The sequence below is a fragment of the Oxyura jamaicensis genome, chromosome 17 (genome assembly GCF_011077185.1).
Source record: "Oxyura jamaicensis isolate SHBP4307 breed ruddy duck chromosome 17, BPBGC_Ojam_1.0, whole genome shotgun sequence".
Lineage (NCBI taxonomy): Eukaryota > Metazoa > Chordata > Aves > Anseriformes > Anatidae > Oxyura > Oxyura jamaicensis.
Window position 1 is genome coordinate 2319242 of NC_048909.1, and position 16964 is coordinate 2336205.

General features: G+C 46.2%; 1 protein-coding gene across 13 annotated transcripts in view; it reads left to right on the top strand.

Annotated features, from left to right (window-relative positions):
* CACNA1B (calcium voltage-gated channel subunit alpha1 B) overlaps positions 1-16964 on the top strand; it is a 299945-nt gene that overhangs the window by 136500 nt on the left and 146481 nt on the right. For all 13 annotated transcript variants that reach the window (XM_035342034.1, XM_035342033.1, XM_035342035.1 and 10 more), the window contains one exon: positions 12431-12534. In XM_035342034.1, coding sequence (XP_035197925.1) covers positions 12431-12534 — 104 coding nt within the window. The remainder of the gene's footprint in view (positions 1-12430; positions 12535-16964) is intronic.

Genomic DNA, 16964 nt, shown 5'->3' on the forward strand with positions numbered 1-16964 from the left:
GGGGCAGAGATGCTCTGGGCAACCTGTTGGCAGACCTTGTGAGAGTGCTGCAACAAGGTGCAGGCTGAAGCTGCTCTTTGGAAGAAGGTGCCGTTTTTCTCCTTTGCCTTCCTTCAGTTGAGAGCTGCCAGCCTCCCTCCTCCTTTCCCCTCCAGCAGATAACATTCCCAGGGCTATAGGGACTTTCAAGTGGGATTTTCATCCAGATGCTTTTTCCAACAACATTCTTGTGCCAAACTCTCTGCAGCTCTCTTTCAGGAGGAAATTGCCCAGTAAGTGTGGAAAGCAACATGCTCATGAAACAAGAGAAACTCTACATCTGCCTTACCTGGTGTCCAAGATGAAAAGTCCTGGTGAAATGAGTGTCTGCATGGGTTTGCAGGAGCTCGGGGTATAGCCCATTGAACTGGCTGTTGTGCTGCCATTTCGCTGGATTCAACCGGTTATCATTTAGCTGGATTAAAAACATATGCTTGTTTGTTTCCCAACAGAGAAGCAGGTAAATTTGGAGCAATTATGCCGTGCAGGGCTTGTGGTGCCGTAGCCAGGAGTTGAGCTCGCTGGCCAGAGGTCAGTCAGCTCCTCGCAGGACCAGGGAGTAATTACTGGGGCAACCTGAAGTGTGGCGAGACCTTCTGGCAGAGACCAGGCTTGCACAGCTGCTCTATACGGCATGGGAGGAAGCCAAGACCAAAAAAAATAAAAGGATATTTCCAGCTTTCTTGACAAGGTGCTTCCCAGCAGGACAGGTGTAAGCGTTTGAACTCGGCTAGCTCTTAATAAGTCATCTGCTGATCAACATGACCAAAAAGCTGGGTATGTGTTTGTTTTAGGGTTGGTTTGTTTATGAGTGTGGCCTGTGGCAAAATCTTTGGCTGGTTGGCCCATGAGTGCCCCTCCCAGTGAACACTGTTGGAATACGGAGAACAGCTTTGGGCCGGTTTCATAATTTGCTGCAGATTTAATGAATTTATACCGTAGTAAATAATTTCACACTTAAGATTTGGAATCTCACAGTTTTCATTCAAATAAGGAACAATCTGGCAAGTCTCGTGGTTAAGAAAAAATATGTATTCTTCCTTTAGCAGACAATGCTTCCCTTTTTACAAAGTCTACATAAAACCTTGTGAAACATCTTTAGGTGGAGCAGAAAGGATCTTGACCAACTACCACTTTTTTTGTCTGAAGCAGGAAAAAGGTGCTGATAAAACAGTTTTGGACTCCTGCCCTGAGCGGTAGGGTTTGCATTAACAAAGAACTGCTGGACTTGGATATTTTGCTGTGTTTTGAAGTTTGTGTGGCCAAACTCTCAGCTCTAGCTCTTTCTATGGGCTGTAGAGAGAACTTCAAGTATATTTTTTTCCTTATAATGGACTAGAGGAGAAGCTGCACAGCAAAAGGTATTCTCATTAGAAGACAAAATGAGAAGGTGCCCTGACCCAAATAGATCCATGCTCTGCACGAACCCAATCCTCTGCTGAAGAATGCACATGTACAATAGTCTATTGTTTGTATTTTATGCAATAGAATCAAGAATTTAATTCAATTAAACAGTTTTCTGGTATTGAAAATTTCTTGGGAAGGTTTTGCCTGCAATGTTTGGAGGGAAAATCTGTGCTCGAGGTATATAGGCTTCATTCTTTCAGGAAGACTCCAGATCTACACTTAAGATGGCAAGCAAGCCTGTGCATAAGTCTGAGGACTGTCATTATGTGCAGTGATTTTGGGCATTGATCCACCATTTCCTGTGGTTATTGTCAGAAAATGATTGAGTATTGGTTTCTTTGTTAAGTGTTCTGGAAATCAGTCCGTGTGACTGGCTCTGTCCTGCTGACTGAGGGGTACAGGCCAGGGGGACTGCTGAGTGGCAGGGAAAGTTTATTCTGCATCGCCTCACCACACCAACAAAATTCATATCATGGTCTGAATGTATCTTTATGGAAATATCGCACATATCCTTGAGCAACTAGACTCTGAACGTGTGTCATGTCTGTGCATGCATAATTGTGTGCGTTCTGCCCTCCTTGTGACTTGAAGAGTGCTTTTTGGGTCAAACTTGGCTATCTGATGAAAGATAGAAGGTGCCTGAAGCCTTGATGGTTGGTTTCTCAGCAGAAGAAAAAGCTTCAAGGGAACCCTGGATTCATTCTAAGAGTAACTTTACTTATGCATGAGTCTTTTCAAGCAACGAGTGACATACAAAGTACTCTTGCTTTCCAAGAATCCCCAACTCAAAAGCAGCGCCTGTTTTTCAAAGAGCAGCCACTCCTCAAACTCTCCACAATCCAGCTCCAGCAGCCTCTGTGCTCTCCTTCTGTGGGCACCTGGTGACACAAGGTCTCCTCCTTCCCAGAAAGCAGGACTTGGCTGTGCGGTCGGAGAAAAGAGACTTGAAGACAATGACGTGAGGCTTCTGCGGTGCTACTTTTAATAATAGATTACTCTCAAGTTTTGCTGGAAGAATTGACTGCCCGTTAGCATTTCTGTTTGAGTCACATGTAGGTGAAACTATTTGATTAACTTGTTTTTTACCAATAATTTGGCATTTAAACTTACAGAGAATATTGGGTGCAGGTAGGGAAGGTTTATTATTTGCTAGGTGTTGCTTTTGAGGGCTTTGAGATAAATGGGTCTGGCTTGGTGCAGATTCCCCGCGATGGTGCTGGGCTGACCATGGATCACTGGTGATGGGTCTGGGTCTGCTGTCACAGCTGAGGACCCACAGCCAAATGGGAGCTGCAGGGTTTGGAGGTGGCAAGTAGCCTGTGAGCTGCATTTGGGTGGTTACAACTCCAGGCGTTCTGGGCTCTGTTCATCGTTATGCTGCTAGCTTGCTGTGTGACCACAAAGAAGATGCTCACACACGTGAAGTGCATGTTCCTGACGAGTTCTGTGCTGTGACTGCCCAGGGTGGTTCACAGGGTAGTTGGTTGCATGATTGCTGGGGTAGTGCTTTATCTTGGGTACTCCACCATAGGTCTGACCTTCCTTAGCATGAACACACGTTGCCTGTTTCCAATAGGAGTTGCTTAGACCTAGTTTACATTCATCATTAAAGTCTAAAGCTGTTTTTTTTTTTTTTTTTTTTTTTTTTTTTAATTAAAAAAAAAAAGAAAAAGAGATTAGTAAAAATAAGTGGGTAGAGTCCCTTGGCCTGCCTGTAATTTTTGACAGTGAATGAGACCTTCACAGCACTGGGCGGGCAGGCACACTCATGAATAAAGCAGCCGAGTGAGTCCACACTATCAGAGGATAGAATGAATTTTTTATCAAGAAATCCTGTTAGCATATTTATGTATTGATTTATTGGTGCCATAAGCCTTCAGATCAAGGCATAAACCATCAGCATTTTTGCTTTTTCAGTCTCCCCATCTCTGTGCGCCTTTGAAAAGGGTAGGGGGAGAAACAAAGTAGAATTTGGCTGCTATTTTCATTTGGTTGAATTAACATTATTACTGCGTGCAACAACTGTACTTAGTACATGTTTGTACATGGCTAGCAATATCCTAGCAAAATTTAAATGCTGCAAGCTTTGAGGATTTTACCAAGGGCCATCTCCTGTTATTTGAGTAGATTTTGTGCATTTGGATGCTTTCCTCTGAAAGCCCAGTTCCTGGAATTATGTGCTTGAGAGAATCATAACTCACTTCCTCTCTATTTGGGACATTTTAGCTCTTGGCGTTGGAAAGAAAAGCTAGAAAATTTGAATCCTAAAGCATTAAAACCCAGAAGGCTAATTGTCTGTTGGTATGCTTCCACCAAAGCCTCCAAAGGGATTCTTTAACTTTAGCACCCCAAGCTTGTTACAGGTTTGGTAGGGCTCTTGGGCCAAGAGGACAAGAGCTAATGCCAGGCCTGGTGTCTCACCATAGCTGGTGCTGCCAAGGCTTTATATTCTGCAGTTGAGGCTGATTTTGTGTGGTTTCAAGCCATGAGCAGTGTGACTTTGTCTGCAGGTTGTGAAATATTCTGGGTTTTATTTTGATTCTAGTAGTGAATAACGGTTCTTCTCCTCTAAATATCAGGTGACTGCAGTGCTGGGTGCAAGTGACCCCCCTTCTAGGGGGCAGAAGGATGATCTCGGTTTCAAACCATCATTGTTTTTAGTGTTGTGAGACTCAGAGGAGTTGTGGATATTTTTATTTTTATTTTTCTGATGCCCACTTGAGCACCAGGAGTTATGGATGGATCCAAGCAGTAGCAAGGGTCTTTGAACAAGGTGGATTATTGTTTTCTTACAACAGGGTGGCAGGATGACCTGAAGATCAAAAGTTAGAGTGGAATAACTCAGACATCTTCTGTGAGGGAGAGGATATTCTCAGAAACACTGATTGGGGTGTAGATGTGCCAGGAGTTTGGAGCACCTCTTCCCGAAGAGCTCACTTTGAGCAGGCATTGTATGCAGGATTTGATTGGTTTTGGCCAATGTTAAACGTAAAAAGTGCAGGAGGACAGTGGGCTCTTTAAAAGCTTTTCTTAAAACTGCTGACACTCAGGACAATGGCTATCCCAACCCAAAGGGCCCCCAGAAAACATATCCTGTGCCCCCAAATTCAAAACCCATGTGGGAACAGCTGTAGAGGCACAGAAGACACAATTGTAATGTGGTAGAGGAGGAGGCTGGCAGATCCTCCAACCTTTGGTTGTTAGCTGGGCCTCAGATGGACTTGAGTGCTTCCTGAGATCCTGTCCAGCCCAGGGCACACATGGAGACCTCCAGCTAGGGAGTTTGCCTCAAAACACATGTAAGTGGACAAAACCACCAGACCCAGTGTTTATTCCTGACTCTAGATTTCTCTGCAGCTTGCTGCCCTGGGGCTCTTACTTTTTGAATCACTTCCTCTACATGTAGGGGTACCTGAATGGACCCGATCCCACTGATCCCAAACGGAAAGATGCTCAAGAGGTTCATCTGAATCCCAGTCCAACTCTGTCTCGGTGTATGCAGCATGTGCAGGAGTGTGATTTGGGCTGACCACTAATTTCATTAACCAGCCCATTTCAGTTTTCTCCTTCACACAGATGAGCACACCAGGCAGGTGCTCTGTCATCTGCCTCCTGTGGGCAGTACAACCCCTGAGCATCAATCGGACGCGCACCTCTCTGCCAATTTAATTTTGCTCAGAAGGGTCAATCGCCAGCACTCCCTGGCTGTCATGTCCCTGCAGAGCTAAATACCAGATGCTCTCTGCAAATGGACCGTAACATCTGAAAGTCAGTAACTAAAGTTGGCGGACTGACTTTGTGCCAAGATTGAATTTAAGCAGAAACTGTCCAAAAAAAAAAAAAAAGAAAAAAGTACATGACTATTCTGCAGATTCTGGTATTTTATATGATAAACCAGAACATGGTTAGAACTTACGGTAGTTTTCTCTCCTGGTTCTCCTACTGCTCTACTGAGAAATGTGGGAGCAGCTTTCCTCTCACCTTCCTGTGACCCTACTTCACCTTCTGTAAAGCTGGGGATAGAAATAAAGTTGTCCTCAGTGCAGGGTTTGTTGGTATTTCTGAGTGAAAAGAGATGTACAAGCTTTAAATGATGAAAGCCTTTTTAAAATTTTATTTTTTTCCTTCTGTTTTCAGTTGATGCAGAGAGATAGGGAAGGGAAGGTAGGAAAAAAGGGAGAAAAATAAATGTTTGAAAATAAATTAATCTTAATAACTTTTCTGATAACTAAGTACGTGGAATAGAGGAAAATATTTCAAAGCTCTGCTGAAAGAGATGAGGCCCTCTTCACTACTTCCTAGTCCCCTAAACTTGTTTTTGAGGGTTGCAGTATTTTAAGAACTGTTTTGTGACCATCTTTGTTGAAAAAAAAAAAGTGGAATACAATAAAGCTATTTCATATCCTGCTAGGTTTTAAGCTTGAGTGTTTTTATTTTTTATTTATTTTTTATTTATTTATTTTTCCTGTTGTTTGTTTGTTTGTTTTTTGAGGGTCTAAACCGAATCTCTTATGTTCTGGTGAATGCATGGGTCTGCAGTTGACTAGGCTGGATTTTGGTGCAGACCTGTTATCTGTAAAGATCTCAGTTGAACATGGCCCAGACTTTCCACCAGGGATTCCTGTTAAAAATATAGTTTAAATATTAATGAATATTTCTTGCCTTGAGTAGACAAAGCTTATGCTTTCCTACAAGCATGTATTCAAGGACTTCAGATGAGTTAGATTTGGACTAGGACCCGTTAAGTTCACATGAAGCCTATGTACCTCACTGTCTATCCGTGAAAGCACTTTTTTCTTTCCGTAACTGGAGACTGACGCTTTGGGATGCTACGGTAACGTGGACCATGTAACGTCCTAGAGAAGTAACTACGTTAAACTTCATTTGAGTCTGTGACAATTTTGTAAATAGAGCATGTAGTCATTAATTCCACAGATTGAACTAAGAAAAGCCTTTCATGGCAAATTTGGGTTTGCTGCCTTAATGCTGTCTTGTCCAAGGTCTTACTCTGATGAAGAGCTCAGCAGGTGTAATTTGGTGCCTGGAGAAAATGTGCTGGACAGAGCAGGGCTCCATGTGCCGTCTGTAGATGCTTTACGTGGTCTTGATTCTGCTTTGTTCCTGGAAATTTCTGTGTTCACCTAATCCTAAGAATGGAAACAGAAATAAATCAAACATAAAGTGTTGCTAATTAACAGAAGCTGTGAAGAGAGAATTGTTAAAAATCAGATGAAAGGTAAATAAAGTTCATCTGTCAAAGACAGTTGATAGTTTTCCCCAATGCTAAATAACTTATTTAAGGGAAGATTGCACTTTAATTGCCCCATATATGTCAGGCATTGGTTAAATTAGAGTGAACTTTAGGTGTACTACACATTTTGATTAAAATCACAGTGAATAGTTAAGGTCTGTGTTGTTTCAGCTTTGGCTGTATCTGTCAAATTAGATCACTTCTTTATCGAACCCTGCTCTGGAAACATTTCCAAGGTTTGTATGTTAGTCCGCTAATTGCTTGTTTTTCCTATTGACAGAGAATATGCTGAAGGATGGGACAGAATAAAGACTTCCTCGGAGATGTGGGGCAATTACTTCAGGGCTGTGATTTTTGCCCAAAGTGGCTGAAAAAAGAAAGACGTAAGCAGCAGAATAGCTCCATTTTTAGAAAAGGGTGGTGGTTTGCTCTTTTAAGTGTTTTTTTTTTTTTTTTTGTTTTGTTTTTTTTTTTTTAAAAAAAAAAGTGTAGTCATTCTAAGGGTAAATGGGTTTCTATCAGCTGCTTGCTCTCAAGCTGGTTTACGTAGCCAGGGAACCCTGGAAGTCTGCAGGCAGAACCAACCTGCACATTGTTCAGGGTCTGCATCCAGGGTGATGCTTGTGTGTGGATGATGGTCTGTGACTTTACACCTCTGTAGATGCTGCCATTAAAGGTCTCATTTAAAGTTGCAAAGTCAACAGATGAACACCTATGACAGCATTTTGGCTGCCTTCAAGCACCATCTGAGGGGCTTGGTGATGGCTGTGCAGCTCCTCTCTTCAGTGCTGCCTCTAGAGGTGCCTCCACCCACAGCAGTGGCAGAGGGGCATTCATCTCCGAGCCATGAAGCTTTGCAGCATGTCCTTAGCCCTGGCTGTGAGCAGGGAGTGCTCTTGCATTGTGGTGGCTGCACTCAAGGAGGTGCCGGCACAAAAGGGAGGATGCCACGGAGGGCTGGGCTCTGCTGCGTGGGTGGCATGAGGCAGCTGGCCTGCACTGACATCCCAGCCTGCAGTGCCTTCCTCAAAACAAGTCCAAGTCATTAGGAGGTCTGTATAATTCATTAATTATAAGCTTACAGTAAGGTCATTGTGTTCCCATGAGGATCTGTGGTGACTGAGTTGGGCTGGTGTAGGACGTGTGGACATCCCTGAGCTCTCTTTCCCTCTCAGTACAGGTGTAAAGGGGCTGCAAGTGGAGGCAGTGATGATTCGGGGAGAGAGGCAATTAGAATGATGGTATTTTGATTAGAAACTGGAAAATCAGAAGCTGAAAAGTGAGATTTTTTTGCCTAGGTTCACTGTAGCATGACAGTCTACAAATAGGGTATTCAAAGTCCCTGCCTTGTGCCACCAGCCAATTTCCTATGGCAAAGGTCTTTGTTGTTCTGCTGCTTTTGTGTTGCCCAAGAGGATTTAATCAGGTACAGCCGTGTTTAATAGCTTATTTGAAGAGGTGGTTATTTAAACACGCGCTATCGCTGCTTGGCATGTGCTGAATGGGGCTGTGGGCAGTGCAAAGCGGTGGCAGGTCTTCTGCTCGCACCAGCTCCGAGGAGCTGTCAGCTCCAGCTTGCAGATCCCTGGGGACTCAGGTTCACCCCCGGGCCGTGGCTTTAGTGTTCGATTTGCTGGCTGCTGGGAGGTGGCACAAAAGCCCGGCTGTGTGGGAATCCCCCATCCGCCTACATCAGAACCAATTTAGGTGCTGTTGTAGAAGCTGGAGGAGTGTGGGAATGTGTGGGCAGCTGTGCTGTCTGCTTAGAGAAAAGAGGGGGATAGGATTTGGGGGATTATTCTTTGTTTGACTTGCTCTAATTTTCAGTCTGTAAATCTCCAGAAACCTCAGGTTTGCCACCCGCTGAACAGAGGCAGTAACTTGCCTATTTGCAAGGCTGCGTGTAAACCAGATTTCACTTAATGCACTTCCATCGTTTTGGGATTCCAGAACCAGGAGCTCATCACTGATGCAAAAGTGATTAAGTAACCCTAGTAGGACCCACCCAGACTTCCCTTCCTCGGGGCTGTGGGTCTCTTTCTGCTGTCGCAGTTTTCCCACTTCTGGTGGGAGCTGTGCTGGCAAGGAAGCGCTGTGGTGTTTACGTGCTGCTTCCCGGCCCGAGCACGTCTGCTCCCTCAGGTCAGCTCCCCCCGGAGTCTGGATTAGGCTGCAAGGCTGATGGGCCGTGACCCCTGGTGATGCCCCAGCCACAGATTTAGTAAAGGTCACCGGGGAGCTGGCGGTGTGCTACCAGGATGGGGAGGGATGGCTGAGCACCGAGGGCTTTGCTGACCTGTGCTGGCTGGAGAAGTCCTGTCCTGTGGTGGTGATGGGCTGGGGCTGGCAGGGACAGAGCTGCTGCAGCAGCAAGAAGCTCCAGCAGCATGAAAAACCCCTTCAGGGCGGCCAAACACAGGGCTTTGCCTCCCTGCCTGCCCCAGAGCTAGGGTCATGGCCAGGGCTGCAGAAAGGAAGCCAAAAGGTAACACAAACATTTCTGCTCCCCGCAGCACGTTGCAAGCAGCAGTAGGCTGCTTTCAAGCTGGTGGCTTCAAAACATACCTTTAAATGAATTAATAATTAGATGCAGCTGCCATCTTGTTAGCATAATGAAGCAGTGGCTGAACTGCTCTCTGTGTCTGGGAGACAAAGCGAGCGTTAGCACCGGCCTTCCCCTGCTGTTGGACGGGCTGCACGGGGATCCTTGTGCTTTGCTGGAGCACACCCTGTTCCCTTTGGCTTTTTTGGGAGCTCAGAGCATTAATCTCCCTGTGTGACAGAAACTTTTTAGCTTCTGCATTTGTTACAGGTGACAGTATTCACCCGTTTCCACAGATAGGCAGCCACGGTGTTGCTGCTGGGGGATGTTGTCAGTGTGCTCGGTGCTGCGTGAAGGAGAGGAGAGAGATCCCAGGAGGCTAAAGCCAAGGTTGTCCTGGGGCATCCTGCAGTGCCCTGGGCCATCCTGCTGCGTGGTGCAGCTGGGCTTGTTGGGACGAGCACTGCAGTGGTTGGACAGTTTTTATGGGCTTTGGATGCCGAAGGACAGACCTCTGGGTCTTGGCTTCCACCGTGACCCCACACTATCCCTTAGACTTTCCCGTGCCTCAGTTTCCCCCTGTGGGAGTCTGATGCTGCTGAGTTTAATGGACACAAACTGCTCGGTCCCTGTGCCTAGGGTGCTCCTGGAGCAAGCCTTCAGCTCGCTTTGGGCACTTTTCAGGTGGTGCTTGTGAAGCGCCCTGTGGCTGCTATCAGCCGGCAAGCAGCACGGGAGCTCTCCTGTAAGCCCTGCTGTTTCCTGATGTAAATCTGGTGCATCGTTATACGTGTTTTGTTTCTGCTTCTTGCCTGGTGGCTTAGACCTGTGGTTAGGATCAAATGGCACTGCCAGTCAGCCAGGCATTACTCTGGTGAAGTATTTCAGCTGGAACACAAAAATTGATTTGATCTCTTGGCTCGTCCTGCTTAATGAGCAAGCCTGGAGCTGGGCCATAGCCTGAGCCCCGGTTGCACTGCACAGGGAGGTGCCTGCAGGACCTTTCCTGGAGGAGAGGAATTTGGATTTCCTGGCAGCTCCCAGATTTGATTCGTGAAAGTACCTCACCATGGCAGAGCAGCTGCTGCAAACTCTGCTTGGGTTCAAGTGTGTTTGGGAGCACTGGGAAAGATGCTGCATGTCTGTGAAGGCTCTGCTTTCTCGGGAGGGGTTTTCTGCTCACCTTTGTGCCCGGTGTTTTGTCTTCTGGCTTGTCCTGGATCCCTGTGTGAGACAGGACCAGTAGAGCAAGGTCCTGCCCTGAGCATAAGGCAGTCTAGCAAGCGCTCAGAGGAGGGCGGTTAATTAGTCGTATTTCAGCACATTTCATTTTAAGGGCTTTGATCGTGGCATGGAATTGCGGATCTGTCGCCAAGTTTGGGCTTCAAATGAATAAATAAATGATAAACGATCATTTGGCAGCAATGAACCTACTGCACTCTCTTTGCATGTTTATGTGCTTTCCCTCTCCCATCTGTTCCCTTCCTTCAGCTCTTCCTTTTGGGTTTTCCAGCCCCCTTGCCTGGCTGATGGCAGTTCCCAGCGTCACTGAATTGGGAGCGTTTGCTCCAGCCGGTAGCACGAGCGCTGCCACCTTGGTCACCAGAAGGAGAATCAGGGCTGGGGTGCGGTGGCAAGTGTTGGAAAAGGCATATTAAAATCCCTAAAATGAGATAACGGACTGGACAGAGTTTTTCTCTCCTTCTGCTCTCATTTTCCCAGCCTGTGTTCTCTCCAAATTCATTTGTCTGTCACACGGCGGTGTCACACGCGTCCCTTTCGGAGGGATGGTAGGTGGCTGGGTTAGTTAGTCCCTGTTCCTCCCTGTGAGTCACTGATCAACTGACATGGATATTTCTGAAGATCTTCGCTATTTGGAGAACTGCTTGTCGTTCGTGTGATCTGGAGAAGGTTCCCCAGGAAGGATTTGTGCAGATATGCACTGTATTAAAAACAACTCGGAAGGTATTGGCTTGCATCTGTGCCCTAAGAGTTATTACCTGTGGAAAATGCTGTGACACTGGTCACCCACATCACGGGTGGCTTGTGCAGAGACACTTTGAGATGGCATTGAGCACACCCAGCTGGAATATCCATGGCTGCATTTAAAACCCTTCCTCTTTTGGTGGCTCTTTTGGTCAGCAAAAGTTCACTTGCAGATGTGATAGGGGATAGTGGCTAAAAAGCACCATGGATAACAAAGAAGAGGCACTGATACCAGTTAGAATGATGGCCTTTTCTGCAAGGTGATGTCTGTAGGAGCTTTTCTGTGGGCTCCACCACCTCAGGATGGACAGGTCAGCCCTGTGCACACGTTATTCTCTACTTGCTGCAGGAGGAGGGAGGAGAGCAGGAATGTCTTTGGGTCTTTTCTCTTATTCCCCTTCCCCCTCCCTTCCACCTGACGTCAGGTTCTCCAGTTGCTGCATTCTTCACTCGCAAGAAAAGAATCTTTTTTCTTGGCTTCGGTAAATGGCCATGTGGCATTTTACTTTTCAGCAGTTCCTTAAAGAGCTCCCTTGTGGTTGATGAACGCAGAAACTTTGTCATAAACTAAAACACCCTTCCCTCCCCTTCATCTGGGCTGCTGCTTACTCAGGGAGCCTCAGACAGGGTTTTGATGACAGAATTCCTAAGCGCTGAGCAAGCAGATGTGGGATTGCAGCCGCTCTGAGGATGCCTCGGTTTCTTGCAGACTTCTTGTCTTCTCCTGCGCCGTGTGCGTGCACAAATTCTGGGCACGGCGCCACGCAGCCCGGATTAGGGGAAGGCTGTGGTTCCCTCCCGTCCTCGTGTGCCTTGGTTCGGATGTAAATACAGCACTGGTGCTCAGCACATGGCAGTTTGCAGCTCGGGGGAGGGAGGGAGGAGGCTGGTGCAAAAGGCCTACACAGAAGTGGGTCATTTGAAGTCATATTTTGGCCCCCTCTGGAATTAGAGATGAATCTTTGTGCTGGAGCTAACGATGAGTTGTGGGGTGGGCGGTGGGACAGTCAGCTTGGTTTGTTAGGTCTTGCTGGTAGTTAAAACTTAGCATATTTATGTCATAATTAACCGAGTACATCGGTGGTAGACAGCCCCAAGGAAATCTGAGGGGAATCACCAGTGCCCTCTGCCCTGCTCGTCATGCTGCGGTGCTCCTGAGCCTGATTAATATTTGTTTTTCTCTCTCCCCTTCTCTTGGTTTCCAGACAAATGATGCTGCAGGAAATACCTGGAACTGGCTTTACTTCATCCCTCTCATCATCATTGGCTCTTTCTTCATGCTCAACTTGGTGCTGGGCGTCCTGTCAGGGTAAGACACCAATGACTTGCTTGTCTCCACCTGGACGTGAGAAGAGAAGGCGTGTTTGTGGGTTTTTGCTCTGTGGAGAGGATGTAGGTGACAAAGAGGAGACGAAGTGATACAGTGCACTGTACATCGCCCCTCTTCACACACTTCCTACCCTGTCCTTCCCTTGCTGTGGGCTATTCTTATAAGAATGCAGAGCTATAGGGCACAGGATAGGCTAAATGGAGGTGATTCTGAATCCAGACAGAAGTTAAGCGAATTTCTCTAATTATATTGGCTCAGGCCTGTTGAGCCACCACTTGCTCTTGTGTTGCCTTAAAAAACAAAGTGCTCATAATGGATTTGGTCTAGCTGTGCAGCATGGGGAAATCTGACGCTCCAACAAAAGGCAATTAAAAGATCTCGGCTTCCTTTATTTATTTATTTTAAATCTCTAGCCGTTGAAGCCAACGTCTGGAGTTTGGGGACGTACCGCTCTCTTGATGTTCAAAGCCCGGGGGTCAGCCAAGGATTCAGCGTTTGCTGGTTATGAGTTCTGGGTTTGGGCCATTGTAGAGATGGAGCTGCCAAGTTTGAAGCCTAGCTGGAACGCCCCCAGTGTCTGTGGAAATTTGATCTGCATTTAACAATCTGACTCATCTTAATGGTTTGTGAGCTCTTAGACTTTGGCACCTCATTTTGCACACAATTGCTTCCTTGCCCATCCAGGTGATCTCAGTTTTACAGATCTATAAAAATCTAGATTTATTTCTGGCTCTTGGCAGCTGGGGAAGAGAGAAAAGAGTTAATGTTGACTGGTAAATGCCTTCCAGCGTTGCAAATTCACTCTTCAAGTTACTAGAGACAGAAAAGTGTTTCCCAAAGAAGAGATTCATGCTCAGTGTTGTTATTTTGTTCGGGATCTTCAGAGCACAAGCTGGGGTAAGGAGCAGGAAGCAGAAGTGCAGTTGTGTTTGAAGACAGGGAGATGGGCTATTACAAGAGAGCCCATGGTGTTGCACTTTGCTGGTCCAGGAATAATGCCCATGATCAATAACCAATGAAAGCCATTGAATCAAAGCCATTCCTCAGACATCCCACCGTAATCAGATGCTTTGCAATGGGAAGCTTTGTGACCATGCTTGTTTGACATACGATTTCAACGAGCACCAGAGGCAGGACCGCGTGTGGTTCGTTAGGGAGTTCATCTTCTTTGTTGCGCAGTGGGGTCAGCCCACATTGGCTGAAATGATGCTTGTCATCTACAATGAAGCTTGACAGCCTGCAGGCTTCTGTTCCTTTGTGATGGATTCACGCGTATTTGGTGACTGAAAGATGGGGACCTCAGCCTGGCTCCCCCGAAAGCCTCTCGTTGCTTGGGGCAAGCTATGAATATTATATAAATGTGTATCTTCTGTTGAAAACAAAACGAGAAGACAGCTTTGTATGTCAAGTTTCCCATTGTTAGTGGTAAGGATTATAATATTTTCTTCACAGAGGGAAGCTTTTATATTCTACTTTGTATAGTGGTTTGATTTCCTTGGCTGGAAGAGTTCCTGGGGAGAGGCTGAAGAAAATAAACATCGTAGCACAGGTGTTGACCACATTGCTCAGCAGGCTCCTGGTGGGCTTGCAGCTATTGAGCAATGCAGGAACCTGGGTATATGTGAACAGTCTGGTGATGGAAAGACACCACAAAGACAAAAAGACCCTCTGAAGGCAGTGACGGTTGTCATTATATTCTCTAACAAAAAGTCCCAGACAGCACTTTAGAAAAATTAGTGGTTTTGCTGGAGGACATTCTGTGCATGAGTCTCTGTGCATGGAGATTTTGACCACTGAAAGAACTACAGAGAAAGGGTCACTGGTAAGTGCACGTGGACTTCCACAGGGCAGAGTTTCACCCAAGGACGTAACGCAATCTGCATTCCAGTGACTGCCAGCTCGCGGCTCCTGCAGTGGAGGATCCTCAGCAATATCCCACCTTCTGTTTTCTATAAAACAAAGTTGATTTAGGGTTAGGGGTTCTACAAACAAACACATCAACAGGGTTATCTCAGCATTCAATTACCTGCTTCTTATTTCATGATCTGAGCACCTTGCAGCCTTTAGTCTCCTGACACAATGCTCTGCCACCTTCCCTCTCTGCACATTATAGAGGGAGCAGTGGAGTAGAAAGAGGGGGCATAATGTTCCCAGGCACAATGGCAAGCTGAGATTAGATTGCTGGTTTCCCAGGCTTGTGCATGGTCTTTGTTACTGCCCTTTTCCACAAAAACCCTGTTGGGAAGGTTGTGTTTTATTTTCCAGTATTCTGCCATATTCATCACGAGTATTAGAGTTAAGCTTCAACATGCCAGCCTGTGCTTTGGGAAGCCGCAGAAAAGTCTTTTACCTGAGTATTTTTCATTGCTGTTGGTTCTGAACTATTTGCTCTCACATATTTGTGCTCCTCAGTGGACAATAAGGAAGGCAGAGATTTCTGAAGTAGGTATGCAGACACTATCACTGATTATGGCAATATAAATATTCTGAAATGACAACAAAGTTATTGAGCTTCCTACTGATATTAGATTATACAGAGTTTTTCCATAACTCCTAATGGAATTTTCTGCCTTTCTGTAGTTATTTGTGAACCCATGTCAACACTGGGCAGCTGCCTCATAAGGTGGGCTTAGTTTCCATGTTTATCTGTTTGAGCAGTGGAGATAGATTGATTTGGTTAGGATCCTGAGTCTCCTCTGCTAGCAAAATATGGCAGCATTTGCAATGCAAATGCTACAGAAGAGATGCTACCTGTTTCAAAATAAAGAGCAAACAACCAGTGCCCCTTGACTGCTGCTGCTTCTGGAATTATAATAAAAGTGAAGGCAGGAAAGTGTCAGGGAGATGTGGAAATATGTATATGCTGGTAAAAACTTGGTATAAAAATAACCCCAAATCTTGGGCCACAGTTGATATGACATAATCCTCCAAGCGCGTGGCTAAGGATGTAATTAAAAGCATGTTGACTCTGTCATCCAGACTAAATGAGACTCTTCCTGCTCTACAGTGTGTCCTCCTCTAGCATGCTGATCAAAGCACTGCCAGTGCTCTTGTCATTAGTTAATATTTAAAGACCCTCCCGAAATGGTGCTCTCTGCCTTCTCTCCCTTTCCCTTCCCTGACACGAGTACTGTGGGCCAGATTGCCAGCAGAGCTGTGCTCTCCTTGTGCCACCAAGTACTGAGATGGAGTTACCAGATGGAGATGCAGTAGATGTAGACCACCCAGTGGTCCTAGGACATGGGTTGTGCAGTACCTGAGAACATGGTTTATCCAACAGTGCAGTAGGATTGCTGCATTCTCCTGTATCTTTACCGCAGATAGGAGTTGAAGTGGCTGGTGTGTCAGCCTGCCCACGCGCTGCTAAAGAGGGGGCTCTGCCTGGGGAAGTCGGTGGCAGCTTCCCCCCCTGCCAGGCTGCACATCATGGGCAAAGACAGACTCCGCAGTTGTCTGTGGATAAGGTCAGATTTAGTTTTCCCAGTGAGGTGTGGTGGGTACGCACGTGTACAAGTAAGCTGCACTTCCAACAGCTCCTACAATCTTACAGCCTTTGTTCACAAAAGATGTGGGCTCAACGGCAGAAGGACAGCACCCAGCTTGTGGTGTGGCAGAGGTGATGCAGGTTTGTGTTCCACGTCTGGGACTTTCCTCTGTGCTTCTCTCTTTGTATTCCCCTGCTCTCTGTTTTCCCTCTCTGATGCCTGTTTGATCTCTCTGTGAACTGATAAAACTCATCAGCCCCGCAGAAACCAGTGGAGCAGGAAAAAACAGGTTAATTTTTCTGGAGGAGCATTTGATGAGTGCAATGGCTGATTCAAGAGAAGGTTGGGCCTGTGTGGGGCCAGGAGAGCAGAAGCAGGAGGAGAGATTTCTCTCCCGTTTGGTAACATTAAGACATTTGGTAGGCTCATTTGCTTCTTTTTTGGAGCTGTAGTGGTCTGCCACTTCAAGACAGACAAATGAGACACGTCTTGCTCATGCTGGAGAGCTGCACTTGGCTTTGTTTCTGTTTTAATCATGAAAAGCTGGTCTAGCCCTGCTGACCTCATCCCAGGATGTGGGGTACCTGATTTCCCAGAACCTGTGGCAGTATTTTGTAAGGTTTCCAGAGCAGTGTGAAACAGCAGCAGTAGTGAAAATGTTTAGGGATTTGTATCCATAAGCTCTTACTCTTGAGCCACCTCTTTCCATCGAAAGAGGTGAGTGATTATGCTTAGTTACCAGATTCTTTGTAGGCTTTTTGTGATTTAGGCAGCAACAAAGGCATCCATCACGGGGAATACAAACTTTCTGTAAGAAAAAGGGATTGACTGTCACTGGTGGCACCATGGGAACATTCTGGCTCCAAGTCATGCCAGGAAGGGTTGACCCCAGCCACCTTCTGCTTTTCCCTGAACACAGGGTGG